Source organism: Macaca thibetana, chromosome 17, assembly GCF_024542745.1.
Source record: "Macaca thibetana thibetana isolate TM-01 chromosome 17, ASM2454274v1, whole genome shotgun sequence".
Lineage (NCBI taxonomy): Eukaryota > Metazoa > Chordata > Mammalia > Primates > Cercopithecidae > Macaca > Macaca thibetana.
Window position 1 is genome coordinate 21,387,279 of NC_065594.1, and position 21,894 is coordinate 21,409,172.

Below are 21,894 nucleotides of genomic sequence, written 5' to 3' on the forward strand. Positions count from 1 at the left end.
TGCCCTATGGAAGCTGCACCCTCAGCATGTCCATCCTGCTGCTGTTTGAAATCCAATATGCCAAAGCAAGGGCAGTGTCCATCTTGTTTCCAAGATCATTATTCCTGAAAGATGCAGGATAATTGCCCAGTCTACCAAGCAATGATTTCAGATGATTGCAATCAAAATCTCTGCCAGAACCTTCAAACATCCTGCAATAATAATTACATGTCAACTCTGGGGTTACTCTCTAAAGATTCTCCTTTTGTAGTGTGAATATCTCTTTATTATGGGCTGGAACCCATAATAAATTCATCATATGGAGCTAGGTCACAACTAAGTAAGAGCAATTTAGAACTGAAGAGTCCACTCGGCTCATTGCCTTCCCCTGTGCCGTTGACTGCTGGTTTAATAAATCCAACTCATCAAGTAGGACTTATTTCTGAGAAAAGACTGAGACCACCTCCCACTGGACTAGGGCACCTCTTTATGCCCCCTATTCACTGGAGCACTCTTACTCTACTGAGTATACAAACTCCTCAGAATCATTTCCTATGATTGATTGAGAAGATAAAATCAAAAGTTATTGAGACTTTAAAAGGAAAAAAGAAACCTCAGGTTAGAAAAATGGAAAACTTATTTTGCTCACATTCTATAAAATTACTTATATTCTCACAGGACTCAGCAGAGGATTTTGCCTGATACCTGCCTGGAGTCACATGGGATTCACTTTCCCGATTGTTCACAAGGAGGTGATTAATGATGAGCCAGAAAGTCACCACTCAGGAAGGCTGTTCTTTATGACTTTGGCCTACTTTTCTAAAAATGGACTCAAAGGAGTGAGTCTCATTTAAATGCCTGGAAGAGAAAGTAACCTACCTGATTATTGCAACCCAAAGGACTCGGGAGAGGGAGACTTCATGAGCAGAGGCTGAAGTAGAAGTTTGGATTAAAACCAAAGAAAAAGTAGTCAAGCAATGGAACATAAAACTGAAAACACAAAACAAATCCAACAAGCATTTGTAAGGAGAACCAGTTAGCAATACACTCTGATTGTGGATTGGTAATGATGTAAATACAAGCGGAATAACCTCCTCACTAGGCATCTGTGAGACACAATTAGGAGAGAGGCTCACAATTGAGTAAGGGAAAGAGCTATAGCAACTTGTAATTAAGCAAAAACAAGCTGCTCAGAAGGCATCACTAAGCTACGGTTTGTTGTTCTAACACTCACCACCACATAGCATATGCTTTTCTATTTTGCAGAATGCCATTCCATTGACAAGATGTATATAGTTTGTTTTCGAAGAGGTCTGTGCTTGCCCTTTCCATGGAAGCAATACTTCTATGATTACTTAGCCACTTGGGACATGTGCAAATGTAAACAAAACTACCACAACACTTCCAAAGTCGTGGCTCACTCACTGGGCAGCCTACTTGTTGCAGGACGTTCCCTGCGCCACCCTTCCCTTGTGGATGGCTCCCCTGATGAACTCCTGCCCCCTCCTTCCCACTACTTCATGCCATGGGGTGGGTGTAATTAACTACAAAATATGCCTATGCAGACCCCACGTTCTTTAGTCCAACTTGGGCTCCATGTGAGGAAGGGCAGATATGGTAGCCCTTACCCTCCTGCAGCACAAGGACAGCTGGGGAGACAGAGGGAATCTACATTGGACCTCCTAAATTTGCACAGAGCATAATGAAATCCCAAGCGTCACAGCCAGAAGGAGCTGTAACAATTCAGTGGAAGAGGAAGTCGGTAAGAATGAAAATGACCAAGAAATGCTTTGTGGAATAAATGCAGGCAGCATGGCATAGCGAGTACGTGTGTGGCTTTCAGAGTCAGCCAGATGACACTCAATGAGTTAATCAGTGTCTCTAAGCTTTGATGCTCTTACCCATTTTTTTTTTCAAATAGAAAATATAATACCCACCCCACCACTCATAAGTATGAAAGGAAATAACTTATGTAATGCACTCAGCAGTGTTAAGCACATTGTAATTACTCAACAAATGGAACGATTACTCTTACAGAATTTTGGCTGGACCTAGAAATCTAAGATTAGGAGAGGGTGAAGAGGGTCATATTCCAAGCTGGAAATGAAAGCATAATACACAGTTTTTGCACATACATGTGTTCATTCTTACACGTGTGGACACTCAAGAAACACCTTTCTAATGACCAATGATTGGAGGCAGCAAGAAGAAGACCATGAGCCTGTGATGCTGAAGGGATCCTTGAGTAAACTTTTGACAAGGACTCATGAGTAAGGTCAAGGGTAGGAGGTGCTGGGGAAAAGAAAGTTAATAATAAAACCCATTCACTATGTTACCCTACTCCATGCACACCTTAAATCACCAGAGTAACCTATGAAATTGACATTAAAGGGTGAAAACTCAGGTTGTTTTCCCAATCCCTGGAACCCCAGAGATATTTGGCCTCTTTGATTTTATTATCTGAAGTATCCAATGTGACAAAATCAGGAAAAATCATACATACATTGTATTTTATTTCTGGGGGAAAAAAAATCTTAAGGTTTATTGAGAAAGCTAACTGGTCTTGTTAAGTCATTTCTTTATTCATTCTTTTAATAAGTACTTTATTGATTATCCGCTATGTAACAAACATGTGCCAGAAATTGAATAGTGAGAAGGAAACTCTGGTCTCTTCCCTTGTGTATTTTAGAGCCAAATTGGCTGCAGAAGTCAATTAAATGATAATGTAAATATAAATTTATGAATTGTGAAAAGGGCCATGATGGACACATTACATAGAGAGCTAAGAATATGCATTACATAGAGAGCTGAGAATATGCACTTCCTGGTCCAGGAAGTGAGGATGGACATCTATAAGGAAGAGAGTTGCGGGCAGAGATCTGAACAATTCAGGGAATTAAACGGGGGATGGGGAATAAGTGGTTTAGACTGAGGGAAACATGAGTGACCTGAGACAGAAGGGAGCAAGTGTGGTCTGAGAAACCAAAAGATGGCTATGGCTAAGGTGTTATTAGGTTGACGCAAAAGCAATTGTGGTTTTTGTCATTACTTTCAAGGCAAAAGCTGCAATTGCTTTTGCACCAACTTAATGGAAGCCCAGTGAACAGGGGCAGAAAGAAGCTGAACGTATGTGCAAGGACCTGGGCCATAAGGCTATGTTAGAAATTTGGGACTTTTTAAAGAGCAATAGGAAGCCATTGAAGTATTTTAAGGTCTCCCAGACTTGCTGGGGAGAATAAATGGAAGAGGAACAAGACTGAAAATATGGAGACCAAAATGTCAAGAGTCGTGGGGAGTGATGATGGTGGCTACAAAGAGGGTGATGGTGCTGAACATAATCAGAACTGAATAGACTTGAGAGATAGTTAGGATTTGAAGTCAGAGAGATAGGGGACAGATTGGTTATTTGGAGGTGCACAAGAAGGTGTCAAGATAGAAAAATAGGACAGGCAAGATCAGTGACCTGAGAGGCTGGACAGTCAGGGGAAATCTTGAGGAAACAGGGGACCCAAGATGCTTCCTTGGGTCAGCAGAGATAAGCAAGGGGTGGGGGGCTTTCCCTTGCAAGGTTAGGCTGTTGTGCAAGGTTAGGCTGTTGATTCCATCAGTTAACAGCTACGTGCCCTGTAGAAGCTGGACCATCAGCATGTCCATCCTGCTGCTATTTACAATCCCATATGCCAAGCAGTGTCCCTCTCGTTTCCAATATCATTAGTCCTAAAAGATGCAGGACAATTGCCCAGTCTACCAAGCAATGATTCCAGATGATTACAAGTCAAAATCTCTGCCAGAGCTTTCAAAGATCTTGTGGTAATAATTACATGTCTGGGGTTACCCTCTAAAGATTCTCCTTTTGTAGTATGAATATCTCTTTCTCATGGGCTCCAGATCTAAAGGGAATGTATTGGCTTCTTCTGCCAAGAGGTGGGTGCTGAGGAAGTGCTACCTGGGAGCCCAAAAAAGAGCCTAGCAGTGAGAATATCTGGGCATGTTCCCCAGTAGGAGCAACGAGAGCTATTTGGAAGTTCTGAGGAGTGGTGTGGCACCCAGCAGAGCAGCTCCTGGGCATCTGAGAGTTGTCCACTGGAAACACTCAGTGAAGACAGCACAAGGCAGAGGAAGGTCCCAGGATGGTATGTGGCTCTCAGAACAGAAAAGTTCCTTTTCTACCCAGGGTCTGTACCTTACCTGGCCTTCTTTTCATCAGCTTTGGTTCTTCAAGAGGAGAGGAGTCACTGAATGCTCCTTGATACCTACTAGCAATGATAATTTAAATATATACGTGTGTGTGTGTATATATACATATATATACACACATACTTAATATATAGTTGTATTTGCAAGTTTTCTAAAGCACTGAGTTGGAAAAACTCGCAAGTGGCTGAGGGTTTCCCCAGGTCACTAAGAGCATCTACAGGACAAGAGCGTATTTTCTATACCATTGTATTCAGAGTGTTGAGCATGACTGAATGAATAAAAGAAGTCCTGGTTCCAGGTTAGAGTAACAAGTGCATTTCAGAAGACCTCAGGCAAGGGATCAGTCAATAGATGAGCTTGGCAAAAGTGAAAATATCTTTCATTACTGTTTGTGTGTGGGTGTGTGGGGGCTGACACTCTAGAAGTCTTATAAAATAGAATCTGGAAGGCTAATTTTAGCCCTGTTTCTACATCTTGCTTCGTTATTTTCCTCTGATGTGGAATAAAGCCGTGAAAAAGTGCCAAGGACTAACACTCAGGGTTTTTATGCTCCTTCATTGGCAGAGGTTGTTTTGCCCTTCGTTGTTGTCAGCTGCCAGAGGAATTGCATCATCAAGCTGATGGCAGTCTTGCCCTGCTGCTCTATTCCTTCCATGACGGTGAGAGTGGGGGGCAGAGCACCTCAGACACAGGGGCTGTTGGAACTGATTCCCCACCACATAGGGAGCGGGGCCAGGCTTGAAAGTGTTCAGAGGCGTGTGGCCAACCATCCTGTGAAAAAGAGGCTCATTTCCCTTGTCTGTCCTCCAACTTAAACTTCCTTTCCAAGCTTTGAATCTTGGCTGCCTCAAATTCCCAGACAACCCAATATACAATGCTGCCTATAATTTTGAGTTCAGATCTCTAGAGGGACAGTTTATATGCTTTTAAAGTGTCGTTCTTCCAAGCCCTGTCTCCCCCATCAGCTGCGTATTTTATAACTCTGCCATCCTTCATTCTGGGTACCTTTGTTCGCTTATCAGTCTCCTGTTTCCACGGTCAGCAGGACCATGTGACTCACATAAGTAAACATTTATTAAAAATCCGCATGATCAGAAATGCAAATTAAAATGATGCTGTATCTTTTTTGCCCATCAAGTTGGCAAATTTTTTAAAATGATAATACTCAGTGTTGTCAAGTTGCCGAGAAAATGGGTACTGTCTTACACTGCTGTCAAGGATATAAATAGCTCAACCCTTCTGGAAGGTAATAGAGCAATTTTATCCTGTCCCGAAAATAGTACATATCCTTTGACCCAGCATTTACACACATTGATGGTCTATGCTAAGTCTCTCAATTTAACTCTCGGAATAATTTCATGAGGTAGTCACTATTATTATTGGTACTCACTTACTAATGAAAACACCGAAACTCAGAAAGGGTAATTTATTCCAGGTTACACAGTAAATATATGGCCAGAACGGGACCCAAATACAGATCTCAAATGTGATACTAAAATCTCAAATGATGCCAATGTCTGTGTCCACTGGAAACACTCAGTGAAGACAGCACAAGGCAGAGGAAGGTAATTCTTACTTACTGTAAGAGTTATCAAGGATTTACTTATCTAATAGGGAATAATTGAAAACAACCTGAATATCCAATAATAGTGAGTTGATTTTTTAAATTACAGTGTAACTATACAGATATGTATATACAAAAAAGACCATATATTTATTTTTAAATGATATTATAGAAGAATATTTAACGATGTAGATATATGTTCATAATAGATAAGTAAAAAGACAAGGTCATACAACAGAGTGTACAATATAATCTCAACTTTATAAAAATATTGGTGTCCATATGCACAGGAAAAAGACCAAAAGAATAGGCATCAAAATGTTAATAGTGTTAATCTCTTACTCCTGGAGTTATGAGACTCTCTATTGTCTTCATCCTTATCTGCATTTTCTGCATTTTATATAATGTATGCATTTTTTTGTAACGAAAGTAAATTATTAAACATGATTTAGGGCCAGACCCAGTGGCTCATGCCTATAATCCCAGAACTTTAGGAAGCCAAGGTTGGAGGATCATGTTAGCCCAGAAGTTCAAGGCTGCTGTGAGCTATGATTGCACCACTGCACTCCAGCCTGGGTGACAGGATGAAACCCTGTCTCTAAAATATAAAAATTTTTAAAAAGATTTAAAAGTCTTAAAAATCCATGTCTACTCCTCCACCCACATTCCCACCCTTTAGCCTGGTCGGACTCCAGACCCCTAAGAGTAGCCTCCATTTACTACACATCTGCTACCTGCCTGGCCAGTAAGCTTTCAGGAGACAATTTGTGTACTTCTCACTATCAACTATTTTTGGCCCATGTCACAAGTAAGAAAGCTGAGGGCTCCATCACATTACACAACTTGTCAAAGGTGACACGGTTCGTAAGTGGCAGAGCTGGGACTGCAGCCCTGTCGTCCGATTCCAGAGCCTATAGAGCAGTGGTTGAGAGAAAGGGCCCTGGAGCAAGTGGGCTTGGGCTCAGACTCTGACTGAGTCACTTGCTAGCTCTGAGGAGTTCTTTCCTCTTGGTACTTCAATTGCCTCTTATGTAAATTTGGAAAATCATGGTATTTCTCATGTAATGATGAGAATTAAATTAGTTAATTATGTAAGGTGCTTAGAATAGCGCATGGTACGTAGTACCTGAAGGGCTATGATCAGTAAAAGGGCCCTACTAGTCGATGCTGGGAGGCAGCATAAAGTGACTGAGGGAACACGGAGCCAAGTACATCTAGAACTGCAATCAGTGTTGGCCACTTAACTGGGTGACCTTGAGCAAGTTACCCGATTTCTCTGTGCCTCTATTTCATTATATTTTGTGTCAAATGCCTGGTTCCTGGTAATTGCTGCTGATGACTATTGTCCTAATCATTCTACCTATCTTTTTTTTTTTTTTTTTTTTTCCCTGCACAGTGTGATGCAGTTGCAGGTTAGGAAGCCACCCCTTTGCTCAGGCTGAGCTCTACCCCTGGACCACACTGAAGAGCTACTGCTGAGATCCATATGGGGAAGCTTAAGTACAATGATAGATGCACTGTGCTGTTGATCTTTTTCAGGAGAGGGATATGCTCTGATTCTGAAGCAGGAAAAGAAGTTCGCCAATTTAACACCTTTCTCCTTTACTTATTTGACGACAACAATAACAAAATCTTCAGCTCTGCCAGAAACAAGAAGCCCCAAAATGTTTTGCTTCTTTTAATAGCACACACACACACAAATCCATCTGCTTGCCATTTACCTCCAGAGCCTGGAAACATAACAATTCTCAGAGCAGTGGCAGAGATAGCAGTGTAATGGCTTTAAGGGTTTTTTTGACTGTATACAGCATGGGAAAATAAACACCAGCCACCATTAAGGTGTCTGTATGTTCCCCTGGGAAGAGAAGGGAAGAGAAGAGGGAGAAATGATGTCAGCATCTCAGAGAGTGGCAGGATTCATGTTGTTTTCTTCTTTTAAAATTATAAGACTAATGCTTGCTGCATTCCCGCCCACCACTCCCTGTGCAATCTCTCCCAACTGTGCCAAGACCCATAATCCTTGTTCCCTTGGACCACCCACAAGGTCTGATTTGGAATGGCACTAAACAAATGACACCTCATCCAGACTCCAGGGAGCACCAATCCTGGGAGAATGACTCCAGATGGCAGTTGCTGTGGGGATGTAATCTAGTCCAATATCATCCCTCCCTGGGATGACTCTGGAGGGGCCACCTCAACTCCACACTTTTGGTTTATTTGGGGTCAGCACCAGAAGTCTGGCTCAGCATGGACTACACTACTGGTCTTGGGAGTAGAATAGCTGGAATCTGCTCCCATCAAGGTTGATCTGAGCCATAGTCAGTTCTCCTGCTGGGGAAGGTAGACCCTGGCTGAAGGGACACATACAGGCCTCCCTAGGTGAGATCCAATATCCCAGCTGAGCCATTTCCTCAAGATAAAGCTTTAAGGAAAACCAATGGCCTGGAGAGTATAGATCATGTGGGGGCCTCAGAAAGAAAAGGCTGTTGAATTAAAGATGGATTCTTCAGCAAAATGTGTCCTCAGTAAGAGCAAACCAGAGATGTTCTAGGGCAGGGGTCTGCAAACTGAGGCCTGTGGTTCACACCCAACCCACTGCCTGCTTTTATGCAGCTGGTGAGCTAAGATTAGTTCTCACATTTTTTAATGGTTGGGGGGAAAAAAGCAAAAGAATAACAATATTTTGTAACACATGAAAATTATATGAAATTCAAATATTAATGCTCATAAGTAACGTTTTTGTTAGAATACAGCTGTCTGTGGCTGTTCCTCATACAATAGAGTTCAAGAGTTGCAACAGAGGCCTTGTTGCTCACACAACCTAAAATAGTTACAATGTGGCCCTCTAAAGAAAGGGTTTGCTGACCCCTGTTCTAGGGCAGTGGTGTTCAAACTTCAGTGTGCATCTGCAATCCCCTGCAGGGCTTGTTAAACCAGATTGCAAGCCCCATTCTGAGTTTCTGCTTCAGTAGGTCTGAAGTAGAGTCCGAAACTTGCATTACTAAAAAATTCCCAGGTGATGTGGATGCTGCTGGGACAGTGGCCACACTTTGAGAACCAGTGTTCAAGAGAACCAGGAGCTGTGATGACTCACTGGATAAGGAGAGCAAAGGGAAAATGAGAGGAGACGCTGAAGGGAAGGGATTTCTGAGGAATAGGAAATACGGAAAGGTAGGTAAAGAAATGCTCAAGGGAATAAACATGTGTTTGAGTGTACTCAGCAAACATGCACATGGAAACAGCAGAGAGAGAGGAAAATGAAAGATTTGGAGCTTTAATGGGAAGGAGACACTTCTTTGATTAAAACATGTGGGCTGAAAAAAAACAAATTCCATTTAAGTTCACTACTCAAGGTCACTCGGCTTTTAACTATCTCACTCCCTCTAAGTGGGACTTGAAAGAGTAGCTTATCAAAGTACTAGGTTGAAAATGAAGAAGTTAGTTCTTAACCCTTTGGAGTAAGGGTGTTTTAATTCAAACTTTATTACTTCTCTCCCTTTAGGCAAAGGAGTCAGTTATTTGTTTGGTTTATCTATTGCTACATAGCAAACCATTCCAAACTTTGTGACTTAAGATACAATAACTGTTTTTTGTTGTTATTGTTGCTGTTGTTCAGGATTCTGTAGCTGGACTGGGTTCACCTGGGTAGCAGCCCTGCTGGTCTTGTCAGAGGCCACTACATTTAGCCACTGGGTTAGGAGGGATGCTGGTATATCCAGGATCTCAGGGCCTCCCCCTTGTTATGGGGCCTCTCCACGTGTCTTTCCAACAGGACAGCCGGACTTTTTACATAATGGTTTAGGGCTCCCAGATGCACAAAAGCAGAAGCTGACAGGCCTTTTTAGGGTTTAGGGACAGAACTGGCACAGTAACACTTCCGGGGCTTAAAGCGGTTGGCCAATCCAGATTCCAGGGGACACGACCACACAGGTATAAACACTGAGAGGCAAGACCCCAGTGTAACAGACTAGAGAGGGGTTTGTCTGGGAAGGATTTCCAGGAAACAAAAGGAAGACATAGAAAGAAGAGAGCTCCCCCAGGGAATAAATAGATGGCTTCACAGGGACAAAACTAAGATTGATGGTAATTTTTTGAGTGGCACTGTAGGACTGAAAACACTGGAAGCTTTTCAAGAACATTAATGATTTTTCTTTTTTATTTTTTAATTGTGCCTACACAAGTTCTAGAATAGCAAATACTTCCTAATTTGGCTAAACTCACCTAGTTACTGGCAATTACCTTAATTGTACATTCATGAAAAACTCACCAGAGGTGAAATAAGATTACCTTTAAGGGATGTAATTGGTGGGTTTTGTATGTTTTTTTTGCCGTTGTTTTCTTTTTCTTTTAACACAAGCACACTGGTAGGTCCCCTTTTGAATGTTCTACAGGTATCTGCACATTACAGCTTGCATTTGGGGAGAAAAAATGGAATAACCACTTTCCTCCTAAGTCCAGTTCCTTCATTCTTTTTTCCATATTTATCCACTTATTTGTTTGTTTTCAATTATACACGGAGTTTGTTCAATACACATTTTAATGTACCTCACATTTTCATTTAACACTCTGACCATATGAGCATATACAACTCTATATTATTCTTTTTGATGGTTCCATAGTGTTTTATTACATTGTTTAGCTAATCTCTAATTGTAAGAGAATTAAAAACATATGTTCACACAAAAACTCGTATATGAATATTCATGACAGCATTATTCATAACAGCCGAACAGCAGAAACAACACTAATAACCATCAACTGATGAATGGATAAACAAAATGTGGTATGTCCATATGATGCAGTATTGTTTGCCAATAAAAAGAAAAGAAGTACAAACAGTCCCTGACTCACAATGATTGACTTAAGACTTTTTGACTCTACGGAGGTGCAAAAATGATATGCATTCAGTGGGAACCATACTTCAAGCACCCATACAACCACTCTGCTTTTCACTCTCAGTACAGTGCTCAATGGCTTGACTTACATGAGATATTCCACACTTTATTATAAAATAGGCTTTGTGTTAGATGGTTTTGCCCAACTGTAGACCAATGTAAGTGTTCTGAGCACACTGAAGGCAGGCTAGGCTAAGCTATGATGTTCAGTAGGCTAGGTGTTTTAAAGCATTTTTGACTCAATAATATTTTCCATTTATGATGGTTTCCTTGGGACATAACCCAGTCATAAATCAAGGATTATCTGCACTGATACAGACCACAACATGAATGAACCTATGCTAAGCAAAAGAAGCCAGACACAAAAGGCCACATATTTTATGATCCATTTATATGAAATGCAAATCCATAGACACAAAGTGCATTTGCATTTCTTCATTCTTGACACGCTCTCTGTATTAGTCCATTTTCACACTACTATGAAGAACTACGTGAGACTGGGTAATTTATGAAGAAAGAGGTTTAATTGACTCACAGTTCCGCATGGCTAAAAACTGCCTTTATAACAACATCTGGACTAGTGTTTGACCAAACAACTGGGCATCCTAGTCTAGCCAAGTTGACGCATGAAATCAACCATCATACTGCCCATAAGGCACAGGTGCACAAAGTTGGGGAGGAAAAATTTCAGAAGCTGTGAATAAAAATGTTATCTCCAACTGAGGAAAAATGGTGTTAACTTAGAGGCTATTTTGTATGCACTGTCTAAATTTACTAAGAATGTGCTTAAATATGCCTTTTTTATTTTGTCTTCTAATTTGCAAATAACCCATACCACCTCCTTCCATTGTGCCCAGATACTCCCTTCTCTGAACAAATGATAGCATCTGCCATTTCACCTTCTGGAATGCCCCTCCCCTTCCTCATGAAAGGCATTAATCAAGACACTTGTCCTCCACTACATTTTCCATGATGCCTCTCATCTAGCTGCGGGCTTCCTAGATGCTCCACAATTCATAGAGCTATAGAACTTTAGAACGTGAAGGGAGGATACTTAGTAGCCAATATAGTCGAATTTCCTCTTTTTACCTCTAAGGAAACTGGGTGCAATGACTCTCCTGAATTTGAGGTGAAAGCAGGCCTAGAATTCGGGTCTATTCTCTGCTAGCCTCAGGTTTTTATAGATGGGATAGGCAGGAGAGGACCACTGCCTACTGGAAATAAAACTAGCATGATGGAATAGATGAGATTCTGCCCTGGATATAACTAGTAGACCTTGACCAAGATTTTTAATCTCCTGGAATGTCAGTTTCCTGATTTGTTAAAAGGCTTAAATCAGTGCTTCTCAAACATTGATAGGCATATGGATTGCCTGGAATCTTGTCAAAACAGACTCTTTTTCAACAGGTATGGGTTGGGGCCTGAGGTTCTGCATTTCCCTTTTTTTTTTTTTATTTTTATTTTTCGAGATGGAGTTTCACTCTTGCTGCCCAGGCTGGAGTCCAGTGGTGCAATCTTGGCTCACCACAGCCTCTGCCTCCTAGATTTAAGCAATTATCATGCCTCAGCCTCCTGAGTAGCTGGGATTACAGGCATGCGCCACCACATCTGGCTAATTTTTGTATTATTAGTAGAGACGGGGTTTCTCCATGTTGGTCAGGCTGGTCTTCAACTCCTGACCTTAGGTGATCTGCCGCCTCGGCCTTCCAAAGTGCTGGGATTGCAGGCGTGAGCCACTGCACCCAGTTGAGGTTCTGTATTTCTAACCAGCTTCCAGTTGCTTGCCTATACTACTGAGTGCCTGGATTTTCTTTTGAGTAGATGGGCATAGATAATGTCTAAGCCCACTTTGAGCTTTATGACTCTGTGATGCGGTGATTCTGTGATTGGAGATGGCAGTGTCAAAGGTGTATAAAATGGGCTGTAGGAAAAAAAACACTAAATTTTACCTGTACTTCTCTGTATACTTTTGCCTGTAGTATTTTCCTCTACATAGGATCACCATGTATTCTCATTTGCCTAAGAAAGTCTTGGCTTATGCCTATTTCCCATTCTGATTAATCGTAGAGACGCTTTCACATCAAAAAATGATATGGTCACTTATCTTCTAAGTTACTTTTTCTCCTTATCTGTGTCCACAGAATACAGAGTGCATTAGGTTTCCACCATTTGCCTATTTCAAGCCAAGGAAAAAAGTGTGTTCCAGATAGTTTTTTTACACAGTATGTTAGAACCCCATGATTTGCGAATTGCTGTTTTGTTTCCCTACTAACAGCATAGCCCATTCAGGAATTTTTGGCAAGGGCCTTTTGCGTTCAGCCCGCCCAAGATGTGGGACCCTGGGAAAAACTGCTTGCTGTTTGTTTTGTGGTGACTGACAGCAGAGCTCGCTGGAAAAATTAAAAGCTACACGGAAAATACTTCATGGGTGATTTTCCCATTCCCTATTCTCACAGAATCCTTGTCTGAGTGTACAGTTCCCAAGTTCAGGGGCAGCTTCGGGGGGGAACTTCAATGCCCACCTATCTCAAGGTGTTCCTCAAAGCACTGCATGGAGGGTGGGGTTCAGCCCCAAACCATAAACCCCTCACCCACTGTCTTTGTCTACTTTCTGTCTTGCATTGTATTCCTTCAAAGAATCCCAATCAAGGGATTATGTTCCCAGAAGCTTTAATATCAATTATTATTTATATTTTATTATTCACTAGTGAGAGTCAATAATAGCTAGTGGCCTTTGTTCATTTTTCTATTCATTTAATAACTATTTGCTAAGTGCTAAGAGAAGATTATTTGACAGCTGAAATTAAGAACTGGACACAGGTTTAGTCTGTGGATCTTAGTCCCTAACCGAAAGACGATGGGAGAGAGAGAGGGTTGTTAGTGGAAAATTGAAGGGGTAATAAATGTGACAGCCTCTTGTTTTCTACAATTGATTCAGAACATAAGTGCCTATGCATAAAAAGGAGAAAGAGACATGTAATTAGTATCGGTCATGAAGGAATCGCCCACTGCTCACCTCCTTCAAGTCTCCTCATTCACTGAGGATGCTGGGCCACCCAGGAGACCCTGACCACCTGTTTAAACCTGCAACTCACCCCCAACTCGAAACTCCAAATCTCTGTGCTCCTGTATTTTTTCCACTATGCTTGCCTTATAATATACAATATAACTCACCTTTTTATCGTGTTTATTGTCTACCTTCCTCCATTAGAATGTGTGCTCCATAAACTGGTTGAGTAAGTAGCTCAGACCTGTAAAATGTCAGATATGCAAAATTCCAGAATGAGCTGAAACTTGAAAACAATGTCAGAACAGAAGAGGAATTTTTTTTTAACTGTGGAAAGTAAGAAGAAACAGATAAACACACAGAGGGTTGAGGAATGTTGAATACACTTTAACAAATGACAGACAGCAGAATCACTCAACTCTTATTTTGCTTCTGTCTTCTCCAAGAAGAAAAACAAAATGGGAACTTGAAAGCACCAGGCACAGTAAATAATATAAAGAAGGAATTGCAATTCAGACCATACACTTTGCATGTATTCACATCTCCAGACCAGCTGAATGGCATCTCAGGTAGTAAGGGTGCTTTTGATCAACATCAAAAGCACTGTAGGCACTCTTGAACAAAAGCAAGTGTGCGAGAGATTTTTAAAGTATCCCAATTTTCTAGCGGGAGTAAGATTATACTATTATATATTATTCATGCATAGTACACTGCAATTTTTTTTATGCAAAAGTTGTACAAGACAAGGTCCAGTGCTGAACTGCTGTATGTTCCTATACAGACATCATCTAGTTTGATCTGAAGTCATTGATCAGTATTTTTTTAGTAGAGATGTTGAATAAGCTTTCTCCTAGCACGCACCATCTTCAAGATTATAGTTCACATTCTTATTTCCAACAAGATAATCAGAGATTTTGTTAAGTACAATTATGTGTAGCATTCCTATAACTGAATAATGACCCCACTGAAAAGGAAATGAGGGAAGCATGACATAACTTGGTCTTGGTGAGCTCATGCTGACTCTAAGTGATGACTGTCTTTCAAGAGATAACTGTTTGCCATGAAAGTGGATTTTTTCTAAAAATCAACATAGCACATGTAAGATTTTCAGATCATGCAGAACATTTGGAAGTAGCTAATATAAAAGATAACATAATCCACAATCAAAATTATTAGGGTTGTTGCAAAAGTAATTGCGATTTTTGCCATTAAACATAATGGCAAAACCCGCAAGTGGCAAAAACTGCAATTACTTTTGAACCAACCAAATACTTTGACAGTGTTGGATGCAAGTGTAAAATCAATAAGATAAAATTTAGTAAGGCTAAAAGTAACAAAATATCTATTTTACTATTACAGGATGAGATGATCATCCCTGGAAGATTTTCTTGTGATGCTTTAGTTGATCATAAATTTAATATAATTTAACTTGGCTTATCCAGATATGGCTTCTAAGAGAGCCAACATGGTCAAAGACAGTATAAAAAGGAGTACAATAGGCTGGGCACAGTGGCTCACGCCTGTAATCCCAACACTTTGGGAGGCCGAGGTGGCTGGATCAGCTGAGGTCAGGAGTTCAAGACCAGCCTGGCCAACATGGCGAAATCCCATCTCTACTAAAAAGACAAAAATTAGCCAGGCGTGGTGGTGTGTGCCTGTAATTCTAGCTACTCAGGAGGCTGTCGCAGGAGAATCGCTTGAACATGGGAGGCAGAGCTTGCAGTGAACTGAGATCCCACCACTGTACTCCAGCCTGGTTGACAGAGCAAGACTCTGTCTCAAAAAAAAAAAAAAAAAAAAAAAAAAAAAAAAAAGAAAAGAAAAAAAAAGTACAATATCCAAGTCATAGGAAGTGACTGGGTTCATAAGCGTCTAATCTGGTCACTCGTGGTGTGTAGCTGTGGGAGACATGTTTTGAAAGGCTGCTGACAATCTAAGGCAGTCTCTAAGAGCACAGTGAGATTTAGGAGTTTAGAAAACATATGGAGACTGGCTCTAATTGCCTCAAGCAAGAAACTTGTTGTTAGTTTATGCCTTGTCGGGTGCTAAAGCTAGATTAGAGGCATGGAGTGGCATAGGAAGTTTCTAGTGAGGTGGGAATAAGGAGGAGAGCTGGGCTTGAGTGACAAGACAGAGAGAAGAGGCTATAAATTTACCTCCTGCACAGGAAAGGTGAAAGGGGAGCATAAGTCAGTGGTAAAAGAAAGGAGGAAGAATGACCTCATGCAGAAAAGGAAGCTTCAATCTTTTTTCATTTTTCCCTTTACCGAGATCATGTAGGGAGGGACAATAACGTCAATGGTAAGAACTACCAATATAGAGGCAGCCTAGTGTGGTGGTCAGCAGGGCATACTCTCGAACCAGCCTTCCTGGGCTTACACCCTGGGATTACCACTTAGCTCTACGACTTTGAGTATGTCATTAAACCCAATTGTGCTGCAGATTTTTCATCTATCAAATAGGATTAACAGTACTTAGCTCATGGGGTTGATGTGAGGCTTAAACATGATATATGTAAAGTTATTAGACTCATGCTTGACACATAAGCACTGTGCAAGTTTACCACGGATTGAGCACTTGCTCTATCCTTACATTATCACAGTTAATGCTCAGAACAAGCCTGATATATATGGGAATTGTTGAAATAATCTTCTTACAGATGAGGAAGCTAAAACCATTTGAGAGGTTAAGAAATCTGCCAAAAGGTATTCAGATAAAATAATATGGACTTGGATTTTTCTGATTCAAACATCTGAGATCTTAATCTCTGGGCTTTACTGTCTCTAACTTGATGTCAGCATAACTAGGGAGCCAAGCTTGCAACTGTGGACAAACTGCCAAACTAGAGATAGTATAACTACCTATAGGTTTTGGAAGGGCTGAAGATGATGCCCATAAGGGCTAATCTCCAACATTAGATGGAGCAGAAGGCTGGAGTTTTGACACTTGTGCCATTAGTTAAGGAGCAGAGTTCTAAAATATTTTCAGGTCAGCTTCACCAAGGTGAGCTATTTGCAACTGGAGCACTAGAACCAAATGCAGTAAAATGCGAAGGATACGCCAGGATGAAAAGCCATTTCTCATTATCTGCAAGGAAAATAAAGCTGTGTTTCATTAGGCTACTGTTCTCTGGGTTTCATGTTGTATACTGAATAACCAATAAATGGTTTAAAAAACAAAACAAAGGATACAAAAGCAGAAGATCCAGCAAAACTGGAAAAAAAAAAAAAAGAGGAAAATAAGCAACAAGCCTGATGGGGAATTCAACCACAGAAGATTTCAATCTACTACATTTGCAATTTGGGCTGCCAGGGACTTTCCTTAGATCATTAATGGCAATTCCAGGAAGCATATTTTAGTGGAAGTTCTCCGAATCAGTATTTTTGGTGTGAAATCTCCTGATTAGTTAATGGTGGTCCCAGTTATTTTGTGTACTTACCAAGGTGGGTGAGCTCCCAAACCTGTTTATGTTATTGCACTTGTTATTGTAAATACATACTTTAATTAAATACTATATAAACACTTTAAATACTATAAAAGCTACTGATTACAAAAGTAGTTTCTACAAAAACTAAGTTAAAAGACTTGGAAGAATTAATAAATGAGTCACGAAAAAAGTGCTTCCCAGTAAGATGTGGATAAGATACTTGCAAAAGAAGGAAAAAGTAATTAAAAGCTAGGAGGATCCTGTATCCCATTTGTTTCACAAATGTCTTACAATATCTCCTTCCATTTTAAGGAAACAAAACTGGAAATCATGGATGATGCATTAAGAGTGTGCAATAATATGTTTTATGTTAGTTAATGTGAAATCCCATTAGCCAAACAATCCAAGGCTTCTCAATGAGAGCCCTATTGACATTGTGGATAAGTTGGTTCATTTAGCAGTACTGTTCAAAATTGAGACATTTAGCCTCTGGTCTATACCCACTAAACACTATAGTAGTGTAGCCTCCAGCCATTGGGACAATCAAAGATCCATCTTGGCACAGTTCCAAATGCTCCTTGTAATTAACACAGTAGTTTTAGTGCATCCTGCCAAACACTGAGTGCTGCTTGTGCTCAAATAAAAGGCCCTGGCCCTAACTCGAAGATTACAAAATGAAAGTATTAATATGTGTTTTAAATTAAAATGATATGTTTAAAACATATAAGCATTATTAACATTATTGTTATTACTATTGTTTTTAACAACAGAATCTCCCTCTGTCTGGAATGCAGTGGTGCCATCATAGCTCACTTCGGTCTTGATGTCCTAGGCTCAAGTGATCCTCCTGCTTCAGCCCCCCTAGTTGCTGGGACTACAAGCACGCAGCATTGCACCCAACTAATTTTTTATTTCTGTTTTTTATAGAGACATTGTTGTCCGGGCTGTTCTCAAACTCCTGGTCTCAAGCAATCCTACTCCCTGGGCCTCCCAAAGTGCTGGGATCACAGGCTTGCACCAACATAGCCAGCCACTATTTTTAAAATAATTCCTGCTTCAATTGCCTTCCAGTGGTTACCAAGCCAGCTACTAGTCTTGATTGTTTTGGTTAAGGGATCTTCTTCTACATCTGACTACACAGAGACTTTCTAAAAAATGTCAATATCACGGAAGTTACACACATGATACAAGGGATTGTTGAAGGAACTATTTTTCACCTTCAGAGGCAATAACTTAGAGAAAATTACTCATTTCACGCAGAGAAGGAACTATCCTCTGTGAGGGGAATTAAGTTTATTCTATGAGACTCTACATAGAATGTTCTAGAAATAACGATTAAATTGAATAAAGACAACATGGTATAATAGAAAGAATAAAAGTCTTAGTGCCAACAAACCTGGGATAAATCCTGGCTCTATTTTGTATGATATGTATACATTGTCAAGTTACTTCTCAAAGTCTCCATTATTTTTCCTCCATAAAAACTATAAAAATAATATTTATCTCAAAGGGTTATGAAGAATAAATAAAATAGCCTATCTTAAGTTCCTAGCACAGTTTCTGGCATATACTAGGCACATAATAAATGGTAGTTCTCTTCCTCATCTTCTTCCCTAGTACAAAGCAGAAAAAGAAAATTATTTGCTTAAACACACTGCATGTTAGTGTTTTTGTATTTTAAAATGTGGATAAAACTATAAAAATTCCTTCTTGATCACAACCCCATTGTTCCTTGCCTGTCTAAAAGCCATTTACCTCTTTCTTCCTTGTTAGCAGCTGTGTTAGTCCATTTTGCATTGTTATAAAGAAATACCCCAAGACTGGGTAACTTATAAAGAAAACAGGTTTAGTTTGGCTCATGGTTCTGTGGACCGCACAAAAAGCACAGTGCTGGCATCTGCTTCTGGTGAAGCCTCAGGAAGCTTAATCACCATGGAAGGCGAAGCAGGGGCAGGTATGTCACATGACAAGAAAGAGAGCAAGAGAGATGCCAGGCTCTTTTAAATAATCAGCTCTCATGTGAATTAAGAGTGAGAACTCACTCATTACTGTGGGGAGGGCACCAAGCCATTGACAAGGGATCCATCCCAATGACCCAAACACCTCCCACCAGGCTCCACCTCCAACACTGGGGATCACAGTTCAACATGAGATTTGGAGGGGACAAATATCCAAACTATATCAGTAGTTTTGGATAGATGTTTTGTGTGTTTTGGATAAATGTCCTTTAGCTTCTGGGACGGTCAAGGTCACCTCCGGCCTAGGAATCGGCCTGAATCCAGTCCTTTTGTGGCAGAATAGATTATCCTTCAGCAAATATTTACCCCCTTCCCGTGACCTCCATGAGAAGAGCATACTTTCCTGCAACAGTGATTTTGACCTTGGAATATGGGCAGCAGGATGAGTGTGTCAATTCCAAGCCTAGGCTTGCCCTTCAGAGAGCTTGACTTTTACCATGAGAATGCATGCCCTGGGTAGCTCATATCACACAAGAATAAGAGACACATGGAGTAGAGCAGCTTCCCTGGCTGATCTGCCAAAACTTGCAGCCTAAAGTAGAGAAATCCCAGCCGACCTGCAGAAATATGAGAAAGAAATAAACATGTATTGTTGCATGTCCCTGAGATAATTTTGTGGTTGTTTGTTCAGCTGACTGATACACCTGCCTGTGAGATATTAGGTAAAATTGCCTGAGAAGCTTCTGGGAGATAGTTTTACTCTCTGGTAGGAGAAAGGTACATGAAGATAAACTCCCTGCTCAGTGCCACATCCTGATATTGAATGAAGTAGCCAGCTTTTCATGATGAGAAGAAGGCCAAGGGAATCACAGACACCAGCCCCCAAATCAACGAACCAATACCACCAACCATTTTCCTTCATTTCTTATAAAGTGACAAGAATACGTTTTTATTTGTTTAAGCTGCAATTTGTTAGGCACCAGCAGTTGAATGTATTCTCATTAATACATGTCAATATAGAAACCTAGAACTAATTAACTCTAAGAATTTTCTGTTTTTATGACGTAAGCTAACATATTTGACAATTCCCAGAATTATTTCTGGTTTGTAAGCAGATGTTGTGTATTATATTTTTATTTCTGACATCATTGGTTTATTCAGTCAGCATTGCCTGCTAATTCAGCAGATACCCAAGTGTTTAGGATGTCCCTCCACAAAACCATGTTCCCCATAGCTTCATTTGCTTCAAAGAATCTTCCTTTACTTTTAGGTGCACCATCTCCCCATATCACAATATTCCATGTGTAATGGAGGTTTCATCTTCAATCTTTTTAGTCCGACCATCTTCCATGGACTTTCATGGTCCTCTCTGTCTCCTTAATACATCTGGGCCCAAAAAAATAAAAAATAAAAAAAGTAAGATTCCTACACAAATGGTAAGAAGAGCTGAAACAAGCACCTTTCCATTGACTCCTCATTTTAGAGCTAAACTCATGCCACAAACAAAGGGCACAGATGCTGCAGCATGGAGCAAGATTGCCCAAGTATAGGTCCCAAATCTCCTCCTTCCCAACTGCATGGATATGTGCTGCACCTTAGCTGGGGCTGCTGGAAAAAAATGCCACAGACTGAGTGGCTTAAGAGACATTTATTTTCCACCATTATGAAGGTTGGGAAGTTTAAGACCAAAATGCCAGCAGATTCAGTTCCTGGTGAGGGCTCTCTTCTTGGCTTGCAGATGGCTGCCTCTTCACTGTGTCCTCACATGGTAGAGAGAGAAACAGCCTGGTCTCTCTCCGTCTTCTTGTATGGACACTAATCCTATCACGGGAACTCGACACACATAAGCTCATCTAAACCTAATCACCTCACTTTGTGGTGCTGCGGTTTGCTCTACCCAATCCGAACTTCCAGACAGCTTTGTTTACACTGTGAGTGGAACACTGCCTACTCAAGTCTCAGTAATGGTGGACGCTCCTCCCCCCACCAAGCTCGAGCTTCCCAGGTCAACTTCAAACTGCTGTGCTGGCAGCAAGAATTTCAAGCCATGGATCTTAGCTCGCTGGCCTCCATGGGGGTGGGATCCACTGAGCAAGACCACTTGGCTCCCTGGCTTCATCCCCCTTTCCAGGGGAGTGAATGGTTCTGTCTTGCTGTCATTCCAGGCACCACTGGGATATGAAAAGAAACTCCTGCAGCTAGCTTTGTGTCTGCCCAAATGCCCCCCAGTTTTGTGTTTGAAATCCAGGACCCTTGCGGTGTAAGCACCCGAGGGAATCTCCTGGTCTGTGGGTTTGAAGACCATGGGAAAAGCATAGCATCAGAGCTGGATAGCACAGTCCCTCATGGCACAGTTTCTCATGGCTTCCCTTGGCTAGGGGAAGGAGTTCCCTGACCCCTCACACTTCCTGGGTGAGGCGATGCCCCACCCTTCTTCTGCTCACTCTTCGTGGGCTGCACCCACTGTCTAACCAGTCCCATTGAGATGAACCAGGTGCCTCAGTTGGAAATGCAGAAATCACCCCTCTTCTGCATTGGTCTGGCTGGGAGCTGCAGACCAGAGCTGTTCCTGTTCAGCCTTCTTGCCGGGATCAGTATTGATCTTTTAAATGTTTACAAAGTTGCACTGATAATCCATTGTGGAGTGCTGCATGGTATTTATTATCCAATTCACTTTAAAAAAAATCAGAATACACTTGGAGAATGTTTTTATAGCCAGGGACCTAAAAAAAGACTTCAATATTCACTATGAATTTGAATATGACTGGGTATATTCAAGGGCTGACTGGACTGGCTCACTGGATGCCTATTTACATGAAGACTTTCCAGGAGTTTTATTAGAAGGCCAATGACTTGGCATAGTAAGA

General features: G+C 41.0%; 2 protein-coding genes across 4 annotated transcripts in view; one reads left to right on the forward strand and one right to left on the reverse strand.

The window, feature by feature from the left end:
- The first annotated feature begins 8,393 nt into the window (after positions 1-8,393).
- DNAJC15 (DnaJ heat shock protein family (Hsp40) member C15) overlaps positions 8,394-21,894 on the forward strand; it is a 354,888-nt gene continuing 341,387 nt past the window's right edge. The window contains exon 1 of the mRNA XM_050766239.1: positions 8,394-8,397. The gene's annotated coding sequence lies outside the window, so the exon portion shown is untranslated. The remainder of the gene's footprint in view (positions 8,398-21,894) is intronic.
- The window catches only part of EPSTI1 (epithelial stromal interaction 1), a 225,984-nt gene continuing 213,712 nt past the window's right edge, over positions 9,623-21,894 (reverse strand). For 2 of the 3 annotated variants that reach the window (XM_050766209.1, XM_050766208.1), the window contains one exon: positions 9,623-19,644. In XM_050766209.1, coding sequence (XP_050622166.1) covers positions 19,520-19,644 — 125 coding nt within the window. In that variant the 3' untranslated portion in view covers positions 9,623-19,519. Of the gene's footprint in view, positions 20,414-21,894 lie in introns of all 3 variants that reach the window. The other variant, XR_007720730.1, reaches the window with a different exon arrangement.